At 39.5% G+C, this 22930-nt stretch overlaps 1 protein-coding gene across 1 annotated transcript in view; it reads right to left on the reverse strand.

Moving 5' to 3' along the window:
- The window catches only part of CLINT1 (clathrin interactor 1), a 54527-nt gene extending 32720 nt beyond the window's left edge, over nucleotides 1-21807 (reverse strand). The window contains exon 1 of the mRNA XM_033006221.2: nucleotides 21567-21807. Within this exon, the coding sequence (XP_032862112.2) occupies nucleotides 21567-21607 (41 nt within the window). The 5' untranslated portion in view covers nucleotides 21608-21807. The remainder of the gene's footprint in view (nucleotides 1-21566) is intronic.
- Nucleotides 21808-22930: the final 1123 nt, after the last annotated feature.

Below are 22930 nucleotides of genomic sequence, written 5' to 3' on the forward strand. Positions count from 1 at the left end.
TATTTTCATATTACCCAAAAATCAGCACAGGGGCTGACAACTTAAGGCAAAAATATATGTCTACTGTAGCTTTGCTTTTCGACATTTGAGACAGCATTTAAATTGTTTTTTTTTTTTTTTTTTGTTTGGTTGGTTGTTTTTTTGTTGTTTGGTTTGTTTTTTGTGTGTGTGTGTGTTGTTTTTTTTTTTTAAAAAAAGAATTAATGCACTATAAAATAATATAAGCAAAGTAAACATTTAATATCTGGAGACGAGATAAGGCAGACCCCAGTAACATTTTCACAATACACAGTTATCTAAAAGACCCCCACCTACAGACACACATGTATTTAAGACGAAACCTTTGGAGGGGAGGGAGCACACCATCTTACCCCCACCATTCATTTTCTATGAGTCACACATCTAAACTATTTTTAGTATCTAGATTAAAAGGTTCCTGTAAAGCAGGACTGGAAAAAGATGGAAGGGCTTCTGAGAATGCTAAAAAGCTATTTTAATACTAAATGATCCACTTTAAACTACACGCAGAAGTCAGTTTCAGCTACTGAGAGTACACCATAAATAAAAATGCCAAACTTGTCTGAGTACAGGACACATCTCCCCCGCTCCCAGGTGTGGGAATCTTGGCATCTATTAAATCCTTAATTAGTTTGCAGAAACATTTTTTCCAATTAAAAAAATCATTTAATACTTATTCATCTGGGCATGAACTACTTTCAACAGAGCATTTGAACTGGTGAGCTAAAAAAGAAACACTCCTGACCCACACAGCACCACTGCCCAACACACCAGGGGCCCACAGTCCATGCATGAAGCGCATCTTAAAAAGGGGCATCATTTATTAACTCCACTTATTTCTGTTAGCATCACTTCCTTCAGGCTCTGAGGGATTAAAGCTGATCACTGGCCCCAACTTATGTTTCAAGAAACTGAAATGATTTAAGACAAAGTCAAACCAAAAGATGCATTTCAGCACCAGATTTCACTGCCCTGTGACAGTCTGTCACTAAGAAAGCTCAACATGCAGACTGGTTCACAGAGAACAGAAAGATAAGACATCATTTATCCACCCGTTTTCTCAAACAATATAATGGACATTCAGGAATTGATGTAGCCAATATTACTATTATTCAGAAAAAAAAAAATATATTAATTGCCTTCAAAATAAAGATGGTGCTGCTCTTCCCCTCAATGATCTTGTGTATTGAATCTCAGCCAGAATCCTTCTCCTTGCTTGAAGACAAACTAACTAAAAAACATGCAACAAACTTAATGCATTTTCATTTTGCTCCTGTCAGTAATGTCACTTTTGTTATAAAACATGCAACTTAGATTTAGAGCCTTGCAGATGAAACATATGGATACCAAATATGAGGCCAGCAGTGTACATTCAACAAAGAAACAGATGGGTACCCATCTGCCAAAATGCCTAGTGAAATACCTTCGGTTACACAGAGGTAACGGCACAACATTAGCTGATACTCGACTATTTCTAAAGTTACTTATTTTTGAGCCACTCCTCAGAAGCATTACAAATATGACACCACTCAATTTAGTACATGAATACTGGGTATTATTACAGACCTATGCAAGTTGCAATTATGCCCTTTCTGACCAATGACACCAACTTTACTAAGGTACAGTAAGATCTGAAATACATTTTCAGCTTTTCAAGTTAACAGTTTCATAATTTATGTGGCAGATGTGCAAGGCAAACTGCACAGAAAGAGATAAGCCAAGAAAAACATCCTGATGGACACAAATGAATTACGACTTGTGGGAGGAAGGAACTATAAAGCTATTTCCTGTGCCTTACAACTTCTAATCACAAAAGACTACCAAGTAAACAAGATAACCCCAAATCCACCACACACACACACTTTCAAAAAGAACAGTGACTTTAAGAACTAAATTGAAGCCTGTTAAGAGAATTCGGAAGATCTCTCACTTACAGAAACCACCACTGCACATTGCCAAAATCTTCCCTTTCAAAGTTTCCCCCCAATCCTCAAAAGTTACCCAATTGCAGCTCGCTATATTCTTACTGGTTTTGTAATCACTATGTTACAGCTGAAGTAGTTTTTACAGATGTTGGGAACATGAGACTACTACATGCATGGTAGTTTTAAAGCATGTTTGTGTAAGGAATGAACACTTCCCCCCCACCCCAAGTTGATTTAACACTGATTTCATCTCTCCTTCTGCAGATTTCTTGCCATATGTAAGTGTTCATACTTTCATATTCCTATATAAAAATCATCCCTTGTGGTTTACACCAATAGATACATAGCTGCTTTAAATATCTTAATTTGTCAACAATTATAGAGCGGCAATATGTAGTGGTAAATCATTTCGCAAATTCACTAAGAATTTTACCATGGTAATAACTATCAATTGTATGTTTGTATCACCTGTATATAAAGTATTTCTTCATCTAAAGCCCAGGCTCATTTCTTTATTTCCCCACTCTTTATGAGATGTTTTGGTTCCAAACACCCACCCTAACATTCTCCAGTTAGCATCCTCTAATCTTCAACAGTTAGGCTATCTTCACTTCAAATACACATTTCCACAATTCCATTTTTGAAGGCTTACTAAGTGTTGTCACTTTGCTTATTATACTTTATTCAAAAAACCTTTTTTAAAAGGTGACTTACCAAAATAAATGTTATACTCCAGCAAGCAGAATGAATCAAAATACTTCCTTTTAACTTACATTGTAAGAACACCACAATAGTATTTCCACTGGTTTTCAGTTTTAGTTTTTTAGGTCACATTTTTTAGTTCAAATTTCAGTGGAAATCAGAGTACAATTACCCCTAAACCCATTCTTGTGATAAATCCAATTAATCTTAAGCATGAAAACCAATTTCACAAACAAGTGGAGAAAAGATGCCTTTCAGGCAACATTTGACACTTTGGTGGGATAGTTACATGCTAAAACAGCAACTCTGTTTTTGATTTAGACAGAAAGGCGACACTGTTCCTGCCCTTTGCAAGTTTTCAGTCTCCTTGCACTCATGTGAGCACATACCTGGCATATCAGATTGAAGTCACTGCTTTGTAGCTCCTATTTCTGTGGATTTAATTGCTTTCAAAGTTCAATACACTATGTTTAAACAATAGCAGCCATATAGTCAAAAAAAGTGGAATTATAAAACTTGGATAACCTTTTGTAAATGCAGAACTAAAGAGATTTCTATCTGCATGCTATAGTCATATGACTAGATTTATTTTTGCTTAGTCCTCAGACTTTGCTACTCTACTCTTTACACTTCAGATTTTTTCTTCTGTAACAAACAAGCTGCAACAATTTAAAAAATATTTTTAGAGTTAACTACATTTCTTTACAGAATTCAGTCAAATTGCACTTCCTCCTTCAAGACTCAGCAAGAGCCACTACGTATTTTCCATCAAGTGCTGCATCTTTAACTTTTTCCATATTTGTGATTCAATCAGGTAACATGACTTATACCGAAAACAAATCTTTAACCAAGTAGGACAAAGAGCAAGAGAAATCTAATTAAAAACACACTTTCTGTAGAGTGCTTTTTATATTAATAAAATATCAGCACAAAAATGTCTAGCAGTAATTGTTGTGATTGACAATTATAACATAAAACTAAAATTTAAATACATTATTTTGTCACAGAGACTGAAACACTCTTCACCATAGCTTACACACTCTAATCAACTGTGTTTCTTTGTACTTTGTTGCATGCATACAACTTAAAGAGTAACCTTCCCTGAAAATAAAAAGCTGGTTTCATGTGTTCGTAATGTGTTGCACAAGTTGCCTTCAGAGTAAGTTATCTAATGATACTTCCCTCTTTGTATGCACAAAGTATTAAGATACCATATTCAAGCCCATAGCTCAAGTATTTTAAGTGTCTGCAGAAGCCTTCAACAGGTAAAAGGACTCCCAAGTACTTCCAGTCAATGAACTTTCAGGATTGGGGCACAATGTTTTAATGTTAGAGAAGTATTTACAAGAAGAATGAGGTCTTGCCCTTCTTTCAAAACAAGAAATAAAAGGGGTAAAAATTCTCAGAGGACAAGCAAGTTACAGTTACACTCAACAAGAGGCAACATTAAGCTTTGAAGCTGTGTAGCTTGAATGTACTTGTGTACCTCAGACTTCCTATTTTTGACCATAAAAATTTTTGGAAGTGACCTTGGATGGAGGAAGGAGGGGAAAAAACAAACAAACAAACAAACCATAAAACCAACCTTGCAGTAAAAAGAACACTCTAGCAGTAGCTATGCCACTCCAAACCCTGCAGAATGTTGCATAATGACCTCTGTGCTTAAGACACATCTCCTACTCCCAAAACAAACCTTAAGTTTTCAGGATGTCAAAAGAGCTGTGCCATTAATGCTTTAACACCATCCCCAAAAGATACCACTCCTTTGACAACCCCCCTCCTCATGTCTAAAGCTTCTGCAACTCTGTGCTCTTCGTAACTGTTCGCTCACTATTCATGTGAGATGTGTTCATCAAAAACTTCATACTGGGGTTTTCCAACACCATGAAGAGCGTGTGTCAGTTGTAAGCTTACAGTAATGCAACAACTGGTCAAGGAAACTTCACGATGCTATACATGCTTGAAGTATATTGGTTGAACACCTACAGTTCAGAGATTTTACTCTTAAAAACGGGAACACTGCCTGGTAGTTTCTACACCTATGAATGGCACAGACCTATTCAGTGTTACTAGTCACCCTGAATTCTAAATAATCCAAACTTGCCTTACTCAAAGAACTGTTTCAAATATTTGCCAACTGACAGAGTATTTGGTGTGGACAGTAGAATGCACATGCAATAGTATAGAGTTTAATACTGCCAAAACCCACACACCCCCAACATAATGGACCATGCTTAATTATCCTTGTAATTTCAGCTATCCCTTCATTGCAAGCTGAGTACCATTAAAACATTGCCCTAATTCCAGATTTACTACAAATCAAGCATTACTCTAAACACATGCTAGCTGTTCCATAAGGAGGGCTGACTAAAGTTTAAACAATGCAGGTGCTGAAATTTTTAACATGCAAACTGATCATTCTCTGCTACTATATAATCACTTTGGCACTGTGACATCCCATGCACCCCTGTACTTTGCAATATCAATCACCTCCTGCAATCATTTTGAGAGGAATAAACCTGAGTTCAGATAACTCCCCTAAGCCAACAGTAAGCACCCATCACAAGCTCTTCTCTGTTCAGATCCACAGGCAAGGTACAGGTAAGATTACCAGATCTGTCTGGAGTCCCACTATGAAACTGCTACCCTTGTTCCCTCCAGCCTGTCCGTGGGCTCTAATTCCTGCCAGCTCCTTTCTCTCCCTGCCCCTTCAGGCTCAAGGCAACCAGAATCAGACAACAGCATCCCAACTGCACACAAACCATACATGTCAAATACATCCAAATTCTACAACACAAGTTGCACTCCATCCCTAGCGCCGACTAGCTTTGAAGGACTTGCAGCTTCCTTCTACCTTCACCTACACAGCTATGATTCTGTACTGCTTCACATTTCACCTGTCATGTTGCAAAGCATTAATGCCATATTGCCCAAGAAAACCTGAGACATATCTCAACAGAATCTAGAAGTATGGTCCAAGTAACAGGTAAAGTAACTGAACAAGAAGACCTTCAACTGCTGTTTTAATACAGCCCTGAAACACAGAAAATATCTTAAGACTGAGGCAGAAGCTGCACTGAACTTTTCATAGTAGGAGAAAGGAATAGGAAGCAACAGTTTACACAATGTCATCAAATTGCAGGCTCATAACCAGTCGTTTTCCTGCATTTATTCAAGTGTCTTTCAGTGGAATTGCTATGCAGGAGGCATTTCGTAGAAGACAGACACATGAGACTATTATCTTCATCTTTGTTTTTTCTAAAGTGAACTGCATTATCATTTACTGATCTTATTGCTAAACACACTGGAATTTATTCTGTTGTTGCTGATGCTTGCAAAAAACCCACAACCTCAACATCAGATTTCAGGCCTTTTATTTCCTGAAAATAATTAAAATAATCAGAGAATATGAATAACCTATGTCACTACAGAGAGGCTGATCAGCTTCTCTTCTCAAAATCTGTTCCTTACAGTCTCCTTGCTCACTATTCAAAGCTGAAAGCAAGAGCTATTCCACTGTTCTATGGAGTGCTACACTACCTTCTCCACTCAATAGCTTTAATGCACCTGCAGTGTTTCCTTTCATATCCAATACTGAAATCCCATCCAGAAAAGATCATTACATCTGTCAGACAATTTAAGGAAGACACTGTCTTTAAGTAAAACTACGTGGAGTATGTCTGGATGCAAGAACCTTATTTCTTGACTGAACTAGGCAGCCGTACGAGGCACACAATCAAGGCCATTGAAACTTGTGTTTCAGTGTCTCCAAGAGTATCTATTTCCCTTTTCCTAGGAAGGAAGCTACTCAAAACGTAAGCCTTTCCCTGATCCTCACCTTGCTAACAAGAAGAAATTCAACATCTTATAAATTAAAGTGCAATTAAAACTTCGCAGTCTCTCAGTGAGTACTTTGTATTACTTTAGCATAAGCACGGCTGTGTAAGGGGAAACCTGTTCAGCACTGTCATCTCTGACAGTGTCAAAATATGCCTATTATATCATACAAAAAAAGTAAATGCAAGTATGCAGTGATAATTCTGCAGAATAAGCTGTGAGCATTCAACAGTTTATAGCTAGGGGCAAAGAATTCAGGGGGATTTCCTGCTATGCCTTCACCGTTTGCCAGCGCTCCTTCAGCATCTCATGGCCCTGGAGGCACTCTGACTTCCTGCTTCCAATTTGGTTTGAACTAGGTTTTATGCCTTCCACAAGTTGTTCTTCAAACTTGCTCACCTCTCTTGTTATTGTTCTTACATGAGTGACCAACAACTCTAAACTTTACATTTTCCACAAATCGACATTTCAGCTTTCTGTAACACATTTTTGCTTTGAATTACTTTCTCAACCCTCCTCTTCACCAATGGTGTTTCTTTTTCATCACTGTCTTTGAGAAGTGATAACAGTTTCGTTATAAGCCACCAATAGAGCATTTTCATTATCTTCACATAACCTGCAAGGATTCCAGTCTTCAGCATACCCTTGAAAGCTTTTTTTAAAAAAAAATTCCTAATTCTTATGTAAGCAACCTTTTTGAAAAGTATACCCCAAAAGTTTTTCTTCATGCTTCTTTTGCTCATAAAAATACTTTTAATCCAAGTGTTTTACGTTCACTATTATAGAGTGGCTATGAAAGTAATATCCTGAACCAGAACCAATGCACAGCTCAGGACCAAGTCAAGGCTTACCACTTCTTTTTCCCCAGCTCTTCAGTGAGCCAATCACTGAGCATCTAAATGTGTACTGTTCTCAGTATAGGATGCTGATGCAATGTGTATCTAACCTACATAGGATACACGAAGTCACCCACTGCTATCACATTCCCTGCCTGCATCACCTCTCTGCCATCCACGTGAGGTGGGAGGATATCAAGCAATATTGTCCTCTTCCTGTTCTCACGCCTTTAGTCCCGAGTTTTCAGTTTATTGGAACTGACTAGTTGACACAGTTTGCTTGGTAATTTGGTCTGAAAAGGTTTGCTTCAGTGCGTTGCTCATCCATTCAGCCATGCCTGTGTTATTTTGTGCTTGGTCTATAACGGAGTCCTGCTAACCATGCTGTTTTAAAATGGGACACTGACACAACAGATTTATCCACAATTTTCTGACAGAAAAATATTCCAGGTTCCACCTCATTCTTCAGTCTTCTAAAATCTGTCTTATACCAAGACAGAGATTCCTTGTAACAGGATGTACATCTCCTACAATAGACCTATAAGAAATATTTTTCCCTTTACCAACTAGAGGCCTTCTTCCCATTAAATTAGTTGTCATCTCCTGATCAAGTTAATTTAGTATAAACATAGTAAAGTTACAGAATCATAGAATGGTTTGGGTTGGAAGGGACCTTAAAGATCACCTAGTTTCAAACATCCTGCCATAGGCAGGGACACCTTCCACCAGACCAGGTTGCTCAAAGCCCCGTCCAACCTGGCCTTGAACCCTTCCAGGGAGGGGGCAGCCACAGCTGCTCTGGGCAATCTGCACCAGTGCCTCACCACCCTCACAGGAAAGAATTTCTTTCTTCTACCTAATCTAAATCTACCGTTTTCAGTTTAAAATCGTTACCCCTCACACCCTGCCCCTATGCCCCCTGCTAAAGTCCCTTCCCACCTTTCCTGTAGCCCCCTTTAAGCACTGGAAGGCCCCTATAAGGTCACCCTGGAGCTCTCTCCAGCACTGCAGGGGGGTCTCCCCAGAGCAAAGCAGAGGGGGAGAATCCTCTCCCTCAACCTGCTGCCCACACTGCTCTTGATGCAGCCCAGAATATGTGTGGCTTTCTGGGCTGCAAGTGCACACTGCTGGCTCACAGTCAGTTTTCCATCCACTAATGCCCCCAAGTCTTTCTCTGCGGGGCTGCTCTCCATCAACTCTGTGCTCAGGATTGCCCCAACTCCTGTGTAGAACCTTGCACTTGACCTTTTTGAACTTCATGCAGTTTGCACAGGCCCACCTCTGCAACCTGTCCAGGTCCCTCTGGGTGGCATCCCTGCCCTCCAGCATGTCACTGCACCACACAGCTTGCTGTTGTCAGTGTACTTGCTGAGGATGCACTCTGCCTCGCTGTCCGTGTCTCCAACAAATATGTTAAACAGCACCAGTCCCAATACTGACCCCTGAGGAATGCCACTCGTCACTGCTCTCCACATGGACATCAAGTTGCTGACTGCAACTCTGAGCAAGATCATCAAGCCAATTCCTTCTCCACCAAGTGGTCCATCTGTCAAATCCATGTTTCTCTAATTTAGAGATAAGGATGTTGTGTGGTCATGTTGACAGTGTCAAATACTTCGCATAAGTCCAGGGAGATGACATCAGTATGCTGACATCCAGTCCTGAAGATCAGTTATTTCCCCACTATTTCTTCTGTAACCTTATTACATGGGATAAGTATACCATATATATAATCAAAAGCACACCAAAATAGTTCAATTGCTACAAGAATTATAGATGAGTCTCACAGCACAGGAAACAATAATGAAATACTATAGAAGGGCTGCACAATGCACTTTGGGTCACACACTATACTTCCACTAGCAGAAACATTACTGTCTTTTTCCCCTAAAATTGAGTGTTTGGAAATATAGGGCTATTGTACCTTCTCAGTACACTTCTGTTTGCTATACTGTAGCTGATCTTCATTTTTGTATTCTGTAAAGAGCTCTCAGAGTTCCAGAGAGCTGAGTCAGAACCAGAGAACACCTGAGGCTGGGAGGGAGCTCTTGTGATCCCCTAGCCCACCCACTCTGCTCCAGCAGGCTCAGTAGAAGCAGGTTGCCCAGGACCATGTCTAGACAGGTTCTGAATATCACTACGGATGGAGACTCCACAACATTTCTGGGCAACCTGCTTCAGTGTTTGATCACCCTCACAGTAAAAAAGTGTTTTCTTCTGTCTAGATACAATTTAATGAGTTTTAATTTGTGCCCACTGCCTCTTGTCCTGTCAAGTTTTATTACTATTTACTGTGTCTTCTAGGACTATTACTGGGATGATGTTTTAGTCTTGTTTGCCATGAAGTCTTTTATTTCAGGTGATTCTTTAGAAAGACAAAACTGAAGTTTCTCACTAAACCATGACAAAATAATTACTACAATAAAAAGGAAAAAAAGTGCATGAGAAAAAACAAACATCACTGTTCCAAGAACACATTGGGAAAAAAATACTTGCACAGAATTTAAATCAATTCAAATGCAGCTCCTAGGAATGGCACAATTATTTAGTTTTCAGCTTATTATAAAGCAGCCAGTAAATTAACAAAAAAAATTGTTTTAAAAAAATCTAATATTTTCTTACCTCAGATTGATCATCCTTTAATTAACCTGAATTACTGTGTTTCTCTCCTGCTATATCTAAGAATAAAAAGCAGCTTCCATAATCCTAAATAGACTAAATTAGCTTAATACCTATTTTCCTTTGTCATTCACTTTTCTATGAAGACAGGTAACAACCTAGAAATCCTTCCACTATTGTATTAAGCAGTTGGACAAAGTAACTTCGTCTAATAGTAAATAGCAGTGTCCTCCCACAGCTATTCACAGCAGAGTATTCAAAAACGGGCACAAGCAGCAAGAAGACACCATTCAGAGCAAGTGAAGTATTAAGATATCAACATGTTATTAACATTCATTATTTCATTAAATTTTTCAGATTAGCATCTCACATTAAATAAAAAGTGCACCTTGGCAAACTAAAAACCTGCAAGTTCACAAACATGCATTTTTACTCAAAGCAACCGTTCATTTGTGGAATGAGTCTGGCAAATTACGTATAAATTAACTTTCAAAATGCCAAGTCATGTTTATTTGTGGAGTATAATGATGTTTCCTCTCCTTTCATAGGTATCATTTGTTAAACTGGTTCGTCCAGGAGATCAAGTAACTCTTATGTCCTAAAAAGGTAACAAGAGCTGTTTCACTTGCCTCAGAGCCCCAGTTTCTGGTTCCTGTCCACATACAGATGATAATTTCAGCTTACACTGTGTATTTACAACAAACCAATTTCACTGTGGTTCAGTATAGGAACTATTTCTTTTTTTACTCACTAATGCTAAGACTACTGGATTTTTATGATCTAATGTCTGCAGCTACATAAGTTACAGTTACCATGTAACTAGAAAAAAACCTGACACTGGCAGTTTAAAGGCTAAAAGACTCCACTTTCCAATTAGAAGTCTATTAGCACTAAGTTTTCAAGCTGTCTCAAGAAACAAAATCATCTATTTGGTAACAAGGAGAGACAGACCGCTGTGATAGAAGTTAAATCATTTAGACAATAAACAACTTTGAACAGAGGCGTTTTTCCCCTCTTTGCATGATCATATGGAAGAATAGTTACAATAATTTAATTAATCCTTGTTTTGAAGAGTATTTAAAGTGACAGCAATGATTAAGCTATCAGCTCTATTTGCAGATGTAAGTTACCAAGAATGTAATTTATTTTTCAGAAGATACATCAACCCACCGCAACTCCAATAAAATTATCTAAGGCTATCAAAAGCATTTTTCTTCTCTTTACATTCAAAATGGACTTAGAGAAGCCTTCAACTGAGTAGTCTCACAGAACAAAACAAACACATCTCCCAAAAATCACATAGGGATGTATTTGTTTACTAAAAACAAAGCTGTATCTTGAGAGGAAATGCTGAACAGTCTCTAAAGTACATTAGGGTGCTTCTAGACAGCTTGACAGGATGGGGAGAGCAACCAACAAGAAAAAACATTTATTGTTATGACTCAGAATGGAGCAGAGAAAAAACCCTACTCCTTAACTCCCAACAGGTCTCATTATTATTACAACAGATTAAAAAAAAATGCAGGTCAGTCTCATTAAACAAGTTGAATATACACTAATATTTCTAATTGTATCCCAAATGAACCAATTAATATCTATTAAGCATGCAGTCAATATTTAACTGGTTAGAATAGGACACACTATTTGGATGAGGGAAGGGAAGAATACAACACCTTTGAGGCAGTTTTCTTAAAATACATAAATACACACTAGCAACATCTGTGTTGTCACATTAGTTTCACTTTCAGTGGCAAACCAAACACATCCAAAAAGATTTAATCTATTTAACAGTCTACAGAGAACACCACTCTCATCACTCTGTAACAACTGAAATATATACCACCAGTATTTCTAATGTAATTAGCTTCACTTTTAAATTGAATTGAAAGCATCTCATGAAGATCTGTCAGATCCCAAGATCACTTCCAGCCTGAATCATTCAAAGTAGCACCATAGAAGACACACAACTATATCTCTCTATCTATTCTATTATCTGTAGCCTTTCTCCCAAATTTAGGATCTGAGAGCAGAGTCAGAAATACTGATGAATATCCCCCAACTTAAGTGATACAATCACAGGAATGTTAGCTCTGGAGCTTGAAGTAGTGATATACAAAACAGAAGAGCAACCTCAAGAAATTTAAACTTAGAACTTAAATTAAAATCTTTTAGAACAATTTTGCAGCTAACAAACTAACAGTGCAGTTTCAAAAAAGTTACATAAAAATGTATTATCGTCAAAAAAGGGTCCCAGCCTATTTTCCTGTCCTTTCCCCTACCAACACTAGTGCTTGTGGTGCCATAAGCAGCTGCTTATGCATCATGCTGCCAAATCTGAAATCTGTTATGCACCCTAAAAGCTTGGGGTTGTTTTGTTTTTTTGTTTTTGTGGGGGTTTTTTTGTGTTTTGTTTTGTTTTTTTATAGTTGCATCAACAAGATAGCATAAGCAAATACTGAAATATGCAACAGCAGCATAAGACAGTGAATGGCCAGGTATAGAAGTGGGACATTCTCTTGCAGTGGAAGAATAATCTTAGAGCTCCTCAACCTGCTTGTGAAACCACACACCAAGGGTGTACTTCAAGCACTAAACCTGTACCTTGCCTTTCTTTGCCCCCAGCCACTTCTTACCCAAACACCATTCCTTCCTTTATGCCAGTACAAATATTTGTGTGACCATGGAGTTAACTATACCAGGGAACTGATCCAGTATAGAATTTAATTGGCAAAAACAACTGGTTAGTCTGAGAGAGACTCTCTCATCAGGCAGAAAGTATGCTAGTGCCAGCAAAAGGGAGAGAGAAGTGTGCAGTTTGTGGCAGACGGCTGTGAAACCTCTTTTACAAGCCACCTACACTTACACTGACTGTGAAACTACAACCTAAGATTTCATGGCTTAGGTTATGTTTTCATATCTGCGATAGTGCTTATGGCATTTGAGACTTCAGGGCAACTACAAGGGGAGACTCAGCCAAGTGTTCCTGTGTCCTCCACTTACACTGGCTTTAATGGTCCCTCTTCTCTCCCTTTCCCTTCCCCCCTATCTCAACACTGCTTTCTTAGATGTGTGACACAAACACTTGCACAGCAAACAAGTCTAGGGAACTAAACTAACTTCAAAACAAATAACCTAGAAAGTCCTTTTGGGAGAGAGACAAAGGAAGAAAGCTTCCAATTGGCTCTATTCCTCTATCCAGTTCACCACACAGCAACCCAAACCACCATACTTACAGAGCACACAGTGTAAGAATAAATAAGTAATGAATACTTTTTCTTACACTACTCTTGAAAAAAACTCAGAACCACACCCTACAGAGCTTTCTGGAAAGAAGTGAACTACAAACTCGTAAAAATTTCACATGACCTTATCTTAACAGGTATTTGTACCTTAAAAAAATAAAGTGCACCCCAGTTAGAATCAGGTCATGTTTTTCAGAGGCAGAATACAGGCACTGTTTTGTCATGAGAGAGTTATAGTCTCCTACACAACTGCTCTTTCTAAAGAGACTACTGAGCATCCTTAATACAAAGTTTTAGCTATACTACAGCTGTTTATTCCAAATGGAATAGGTAAACAAAGCTCATGCTCTGAACATTAAGATGACAGCAGCTGTCAATCTCTGTCTATAACTGGGCCCATATTTGACTTATGTCAATAAGATCCAGCACACTATAAGGAGCTAGAAAAAGACCAGTCCCCAAACTGGATACTTTATTCACTTGGTACATTTGCTACTAATTCAGTTTTTCATTTTCTTGCCCAATATTAGCTTTGCCTTATAAAAAGAAATTTGAGATAAACATTTAAAATCTGGAAAACAGACAACTTTAAACAGAAATTTATGCTATTGTACATCTCTTTTACTAAAAAAAAAAAAAAATAGTTAAAGGGAGTAGCTGTCCTACTTTTTCCAAAACCAAGAAGCCTCAGTTTCCCACCCGCCTTTTTAAAATACAGTCTTAATATTAGTTCGGCACACACAGTGGTAATTTGGAAGTTGAAGTTTCATATCAAGCACATGCTGGTAAAGTATTTGGAAAATACTTGAAGCAACAGGTCATGTTCTGCATGTTAGAGATGAGTTTTCCAGTTTCAAATGGGACTTCCTGTATTATGACTTGTGGACAAGCTGTATCCCAAACTTCAGAATAAACAAATAAGAGAAATTCTAAGAGTTCCAAAATGAAGCATGCAATTCTTAAGATCACCATATTTTTATGTTCTAAACCTACCTTCCTATGAGGCAATGCTTCACTCCTCCTCCAACATCTCATCTTTCTATTTTTATAAAAGCATCTTTTTTTACATCTTCACATAAATACAGAAATTCACTTAAAACTTTAAATTAATGGAAGCAGATAGGAGATGCAAGAATCAGATTAGAATTTCAAGATCACATTTTAGAACCACTGCAATGCTTAGAGTTGCACCTTGAAACAGGCAAACCTGAGGAGAGAAAGCAGCAGTCTGTTCTACACTTGCACACTGCTTTGGAAGCAATTATACTTTGTATATGAAGTAATTATGCAAATCAAGTAATATTTTACAATCCACTAGCTGGCAACACAACCAAGAGGAATTAGCACAGAACAGAGTTAAGCACCTTGATCATTTTGACCACAGTTGCATACAGTGATGTAGGTAAGGCTCTTATCTTTGACCAGCTTCATTTACTTCTCAAGAAGCACAGTCTTATATCTGGAAAGGTGATGCAAAACTGCTTTAAAAATACTTCAAGGACATAAAAGTTGTCACACATACACACATCATTTAAATTCCCTGAAAATACGCAAGGCCAACACTTCAGCTAGCCTTATGCAACGTAATACAAACTACTGTTAGCTTCCATAGGGTGCAAAATAGCAATAATATATGCAAAAGAGCACTAACAAAAGCCCCACTTGGAGTGTGTTGATTAAACTTGCGTGTTTGGTCACAACTACCTTATGCTAACTCTTACTCTATATATTTCAGCCTGTAATATTTGTCTGATTTTGATTATTCCATCAGCTGAACATTCAAACAGGAGAATTACATATCTATGCACATGAGATGTGAGCGTAATATTGTCAAAGATGTTTATCATCAATACTAAATTATATGACCCAAAGACTACAACCATTTTTATTCCTCATTAAAAACAGCAACTTTTTTGAAGTTAGGAAAAGGTTTAAGAAGCCATAAGAAATAATTGCTGTGACAAGTGCTTGGTAGAGCCAAATTATATGTTCAAATACAGTCTTCCTTTGTGTTCCCTAGACTATTTCTTCCCTCTCTCCAGTAACCAGGCAGAGGACAAGTCCTTATCGGGCTGGAGATAATAATCATCACCTTGCTTGTAATAATGATACAAAGTGCTGTTCTTAAAGCAGTTACCAGCAGGACATCTCCTAAGCAGCAATACGAGGATAACTCATGCAGTGAGGGTTAACTGTCCCTTACATAAAACGATGGAAGCATTCACTGCTCTGAAGATCTTGCTTATGCAAACCAAAATAAATCTTAAATATAAAGAAAACTAAATGATCCTGGAACTGGAGCAAGGGAGTTTACAGGAAGGTCAGATAGCAATGGACTAGTGTTGGGCACTTATTTACCCTTTCGCTGGATATACTGCATGATGGATCATTTACCATAATACCTGCTATTAATGAACCAGCAGTTCATTATAGAAGAGCTCAACAGTCTGGGTGGACAAATCATGAACCATAAGAAAACCACCCATAAACAAGAACAATTACAGGCACATTAAAAAAGACAGTAGTTAGGCAAGAGGATTTTAAACCCCTGCTGAGTATACATAGGATCCTGCTTATATGTTAGTCAAATGTGAGCATGCTACAGGCAATAGGCAACTGAAAGTTAACGGTAAGCCATGTAATTGCAGGGTAAACTACTGGTATGTATTTACCATATTAATAAGTATAATACAGACATAGCATGAGCTAGCAGACAACAATGAGACTGGAAGTCAGCAAATCCAGAGTTTTAACTGCTATCACTCACTGTGACTTGGTTTACTTGACACAGATATCTTTTTAGTTTTCCTCATCTGTGAAGTGAGAGTTGTCCAGAAACCTCTACTCCTCAGCTGAAGTGCAAGGTCTAATTTACATGCCATGCTTTAGGCTATAACAGCTAGGAATTGCTATGACAATTGAAGCAGTAATTCACTCTTTTACCAATAATTTACCCTTCTCTTTACAGCTTGTACAATTAGAAGTATTAAAGAAAACATGCTGTTTATTGAGTAAAAGAACTTCTCTCCTACCTAGTTGTATCAGAGCTGATGACAGCAGCTCCTTTAATCCTTCCTTTTCCACTAACACTAAAACATCATTCCTCCTTTCACAGATGTAATATCAAAACAAATAATAGAGAACCCTAGTGCCTAACTCTACAAATAAATTCTCAAGTGTTATAAATGCTTCCAGCATTTAGTATCCATACAAGCATTACAATCAGTTCTAAACAAGTTCCAAACAAGACAATTTGCTCCCCATTTAAAAACAGCTTAAAATATTACATACTCGGGCAACTTATCAAGCTTGCAAAATGTATGAAAACATAGCTCTGTAATGCTTTAACTCCTACTCTACAACATGAGCGAATGCAAATACATTCCTGCTGGATCACTAGAAAAGCATGGCTAAGAGCAGTACTAGCAGAGCAGTTAGGACTCATTTAGATGGACAAACTGAACTGGAAAGGACACAGAAAAAACTGGATGGCAGTTGTCACATTTCTAATACTGGCAAGAAATTCACAGGCTCTCTCCTCTTTTTAAGTACACATCCAAGAAGTTCAAAAACTCAGTGACAACTATCCTACCTACCCTACCCAATTCAAATGAACATCTGGATCATACCATCCTTACTACATACAGGTCTGTCACCTTAACCAAATTTTTAATTAGACTGTTTCTTACCCTTTGATGTGTGGAAGGTGCTTAAAATGAGCTCCCTCACATTCTCATCATGCATGTGGAACATCATAAAAGCTAAGAATGGTAATGAAATTTTAAAGAAAGTGGCTGTAAAGTCTCATCATGTCATACATGCAGCAATCTAATCTCAATGTGTCCAAAGGTCTTTCTTCCTGCTTACTGCACGTCCTACATGTCTGTGACAGAAACTAGTTAGCAAAAACATTAAGTTACAATGACACCCTATATTAAGAGGAATTTTTCCTGTGAGGAGTCCAACTAGTCTTGCTAGCTATATATGCATAAATGCTGTTTTCTGCTTTAAGCAGAAGAACCTTGTGTGAGGTTAACAACATACAGTAATGTTTCAGGAAAATAAGAATCAGCACATTCTGCTTCAAGAAAATAAAATTCAATAAGACTGGAGATATACGATGGCCTGGCTTTTGAACTTGGCCACAAAACCAAGCTAATACCTTCCTACATCTGCCAAGCTAAAAACTGTTTTAATGGAGTTTCTTGATATTCCTTGTTTTCTTTTGAAAAAGCCATGGGGTTTTCTTTGTAGAACTCCCCTAGAAATTTCACAGGGAACACAAAGCACAACATATACTTGCCTAATAAGATGGAAAAAGGAAGTTAACAAGTTGCATAATACTCTAGATTTCCGTAGCCAGGACACTAGAACTATACCTCAGGGACCCCCAATACCTTTTGCCAGTTCTGTTATCAGACAGCGGGGAGATACTTGTCTGGGGCCTTTGGTGGTTTGATTATTGAAGTCCAAATGCAGCTATACCAATAAAAATATGACATTTCTTATATAAGCTGCTTCTAGACAGTACTAGCCAACCTGCAGATCCTTAGACTCATGCAGCTCAGAAGCAATTCAAATGCAATGCTTACCCTCAAGTTTCATCACAACTACAGTGCTGCTCCAGAGCAGACATGGAGTAATTGAACCCCCTGCAATGGGACCACAGAACAGCCAGGGCTGCTGCCACCAGGTCATCCAGAGACAAAGCTGCAAAACCCATTGTGCAGCAGAGCATTGGGATAGCTGGTGACCAGCACACTTCCTACCTGCCAAATGTTCTTAGAGCTCACACTCCCACCAGCTATCTAAAGTATGAGATGGGTGCCTCTGCACTCTGTCATGTGAAGATGTTGGTATGCAGCTCGTTAGGAAAAATGGGCCACCTCTTGCATATAATGTTTAGGCTACATTCTTCTACTGCAGACCTAACCTAAGTCTATGACAAAACATAATCTAACAGAAAGTCTACTGTATTACCTCAGCAATGACTCAGAACTGCCACCTGACTCACTAATTTTGCATCAAGCACCACCCTGGACTTCAGCCACCAGAAACCTCTGCCATTTCAACTGAGTTTACTGTTATAGAGCAAACAAGTTGAGCACAGAGGGCTGCATTTATTTTCCAATTCTTTTGTTTACTTTCCAATTCAGTTTTGACCTACTGTGGAAAAAGAACCCATACAAATGAACATCTAAAAAAAAAAAAAAGTGAAAGCTGCCTCTGAAGTTAGTTTATTCACATAATAATGTGAAATAGAATTTATTCCAGAAGAAATAAGAAATGTAGAAAAATAAAAAAGAGAAAAATGTAGAAAGAACAAAATGTAGACCTACATCTTCTAAACCACAAGCTAACCAGAAACTCAACACAATTCCACACATTTGAGGAACTCTAGCATGCATTTCAGTACCTGGGAAGAAACTGGAGGGTGAAAGAAGTTTGACATTTATTTAAAAACTGTAAGAATAAAGCTTAGGACAAGCAAATTTTGCTAGGCACAGACAGGCTTTATTAGTTATTTGGTTTAAGTCCCAAACTTACTCACTATGCCCAGTCAGAAACAAGGTATTACTGTTCAATCATAACTAACCAAGGCACTTACATTTTATTTAAGGGAGGTGGGGGAGGGAGCTATATTAGCAACTAAGAACAATGAGGTTAACAAAAAGGAGAACAAGACACAAAGTATCTTGTCACATCTTAAAACAGTCTAAATCTAATACTCTATCACATATTCTTCCTGAGTTTCATATATAAGAGGACCACCATTCAGTATCAAAAATAACTGTCTATGCACAAAACTATGCAGATCCGTATTTTTTAATTACTAGAAAATGCTGCAATACAAAAAATAGAAGTGATTCTAGCGTGAAGAGAACTAGAAAACAGAATTGACCTTATGAACTTGATTGCTCAATTTCTATCACACTGAAGGAAACATAAATAACAAATACTTCAATAAAACTAAATACAAACTTGATTTTTTGTATTTTGCAGTTGTTAATTTACTTTTAGGTTCTAAAACTTTCAGGAATTTTAATAGGTTATCATTTTTACTTAGGTTTTTTGCTGTTAACATAACCTACAAACATTGAAAAAAATAATTAATAGTAGTTTAACTATGTATCATCGCTTACTGAACTCTCATACTCTGAAAAATCTGAAAATTGTTTATTAAAAGTCCTCCACCTTGAAATATCTGACCTAACCAGACCTAATCAGGTTATGCCACCTGAAGCCCAAATAAGGATAAAAAATCCCCAGATGAATAAATTGAAATTCTAAGATAACTATCAGCTGAATATGGAACCAAGATACAGAGCTAACCACTACAAAGATATCAGTTTCAACTAGCAAAATTTCAAGCTATTTGTACATTTTCAAAATCCTCATATAATCATATTCCTTTTTTAAGGAAAGAGTTTCTTGTTAACGATCAGTATGTTTAAGCCACAGCATCAGCAGTTATTTCTGAGGCAGATAATATTGTTTAGCCTCTTCTGCAGGGAATTCTGTAAGTCATGGCTTTAAGACAGAAGACATTATGACAAATCTGCACCACACACAATGGGACTATTGATTTTGATGTCTCTAAATACTATTTACTTTGCAGGCTCCACTTCCCCCCCTGCCTCCACCCCCCCCCTTTTTTTTTTTAAATACACAATCTGCTTTATTTGGATAATGTTATTCCCAGAAACCAGAAACTTAAGTTTATTCAAAAAACATTTTTTTATTTTTTGAAATGTTCACTTCTTGCACCTGCTTTGGAAATCAGATGTCTTTTCTGAAACAGATTCTGATGTACTGTTTGTCTTAATAAGGTAGGAAATATCCTTAAAAGTAAACTTTTTAAAAACAGTGACATTGTTATAATGCTGTGGTGATCAGTAATCCCACACAAATAAAAATACACACACAAAACTTAAAAAAACTTGATTTCCCTGAATGTGTCCTTTTAGGTTCTAGAACTTGAGACAGGCCTATTTGGGTTGTTCTACTATATACCTCATTTGTCACATTATTAAAACTACCTTAACAAGGGCTGACTTTGCATGCAAGAAGCTGTAAAAAGTAAACCACCTCCTCAGGAGAAGTCTTATTCACAGTGGTTCTTAAATATCTGATTATTGGCCTAGAAAAGTCTCAGTCAGGTATAGAGGACCATAAGGAAAAGTATCATGAATAAGCTGCCATTTCTCTTCAGTTTGCTGTCTTTAAGCCCATATATAAAGCAGGCCAGTTTAAGAACTGTTCAGAGAAAAAAAACTAAAAAATGTTCAAAACAGAACTTCAATTTTGGAAGACTTATCCTTTGACTTCTAAGGCTCGATACAACTAATAGTTCATGTAATCTGATTTGGTATACACTTATCTATAGAACTTCAGCCAGTTATTCCTCTCAGTAGTCCACAATTCATGGAAAAGGGCTCCAAGTTTGCCCCTAAGGATTCATTATTTAAGAAGGCAAAACATAATCTTTTAAGTTCTCTATCATATCAAATTTGTCTCATGCCAAAAATAAAGGAGTGGCTGAGAAATGTAACAATAATGTCACGTTCTCAAGCTGCAACACAGTTATCATGATAACCAAGACCAGAGCCAAGATCGCAGTGGGAGGAAGTCATAGTCATGGAAATAAAACTTGCAAATATCTGAGCTATTCAAATGTTTAAGGGGTGGGATAGAGCATTTCACTCCGCTACCATGCTCCACCTCTGAAAGGCCGAGGGATGGTGAGTCAATGGCAATTGCAGTAGAAACCTGTCCTCAGGAAGGAGGAAAGCACTCAAGAGAGCATGTGGTGACTTTGGAAGCACTCTGAAAACCCACTGCTGTACAGGTGGTTCTTTACTCCCCCTCCTTCTTCGAGTGACTTGTCTGTTTCCTCCTCAGGGGCCTAGGAGCCATGGCAGGAGCCAGTCCAGTAGAGACTGATTTTAAGAGCTTACATACTCAAATGGGCACACACCCCTCGTGCCCCGGCAGAGAAGGGGGCACCCAAAGAAGCAGCACAGCTCCCCAAGGGCTGGAAGGGCCCAGACGAGCCCAAGAGGGGCAGGAAAGCAGCCAGCCATAATGGAAAGGCCAGAGGCTACCTGGAAAGCAGCCCTTGCCCGCCGGAGGGGCCCGAGCCGCGCCCGGAGGAGCAGGGGGCCACGGCGGGCAGGCAAGCGGGGAGCTGGGACGGAGGCGGGGAGGGGGCGCGGGGAAGGGGCCAGCGGGGAACGGAGAGGGTGTGAGCAGCCGCCTCAGCAGGGGGAGGGGCAGCGGCCATGTTGTGGGGGGGCGGGGGGAGCACTGGCCCCGGCTGAGGGGCCACAGCCGAGCCGCGCCCGGGCACCCCTCCGCCCCGCCCGCCCGCGCCCCGCCGTACTCACGCCTTGTCCACCAGCTCTCGCACTTTCCACATATTCAGCATGGCGCCGACCGCCCGGAGACCTCCCCGGCCTCGCTGCCCTCCACCGCCGCCGGCTCCAGGAGGCCCCGCTCGCCGCGCTCCGGGCAGCCGCCGCGCCAGGCCCGCTCCGGCTCGCCGCCGCCTCTGCCAAGCGACGGACGCGGCGCCGCTCCCGGAAATGGAGAGGCTCGGGGTCGCGAGGCCTGCTGGGAGATGTAGTCTTCCCGCCGGCGGGGCGGGGGGGAGGGCCAGGCCGCTCTGCAAAGGCTGGTGGGAGCCGCGCGCCGGCCGGCCGCGGAGCCTGCTGGGAATTTTAGTCTGCAGTGGAGAGTTCGGCCTCTGCGCGCAATGCCTGCTGGGAGTTGTAGTGCGGCGGCTTTCGCGGGGAGGGCGGGCGGCCTCACTTCACCCCACCCCACCCCGCCGCGCCCCGCCCCGCCCCGCCTCGCCTGGCTGAGCCGCGTCGTGTCGGCTCTGTAGATAATTGCTACACAGGGTGGGACCGAGGCTTTGTGCCCTTCTCCGCTTGGGGTGCAGGTACAGACCGGCTCTGACCGCCCCCTCACACCACTGCAGCATCTAGCCTGTGGTGAACTTCTTGAACCACAGCCAGGCAAGGCACAGGAGGGAGAAAGGTCTGTGCAAATAGCTGATTAAAGCACAAAACACAGGTGTAAAACTCGTATTTGTCTAGAGTATGGGTTTATATGCTGCTTTTATTGCAAGGAACTAATTTAAGAGCAGCGTTCTGTCTTTATGACTGCCTGTTTGCTGATCATGGTTTAAGAACTGCAGTGGATTTTCTGTGGATCTTCCGGATTCTTCCTGCAGGCCGAAACTGGGAATTCTGCAAGAAATGCCAGACACAAAAGCAGATGAAAGGGTGCAGAATGTGCACTAAGGCAGCACAGTCCATTGGCGCACAGCACATGTGAGAACCTTGTCTCTACTTCTCGAGAAAGACCAGTTAACAAAAAGCCAAGAAACAATCATGTACATTAAAGCTGCCTCAGGAGAGTATTAACTGTTTTAACATGCATTAACAACAAGCATTGCAAGACCATATTCAAATATTGCCTGTGCAGGGTACTGAACGGGAATCAAAGGTCCCTGGGTATAATGAAAACAGTGAAGTCACTGAAGTGATTTTATAATTAGGATTGTCGGACAGTTTCATTACATACATTTACTTTTGTTCTCTATCAACTTGTTTGCAACGTGAGTTTTGAAAGACCAGTCATGATGGGAGGATTTTCTTCTCAAGAGAATTGGAAGTCTGGTGGCTGTATCTTTGGAAGTCACTGGGTATGAACAGAGTGTCTGAGTATTATAATTAGTCCATAA

This window comes from Tyto alba, unplaced genomic scaffold, assembly GCF_018691265.1.
Source record: "Tyto alba isolate M040663 unplaced genomic scaffold, T.alba_DEE_v4.0 Super-Scaffold_17, whole genome shotgun sequence".
Lineage (NCBI taxonomy): Eukaryota > Metazoa > Chordata > Aves > Strigiformes > Tytonidae > Tyto > Tyto alba.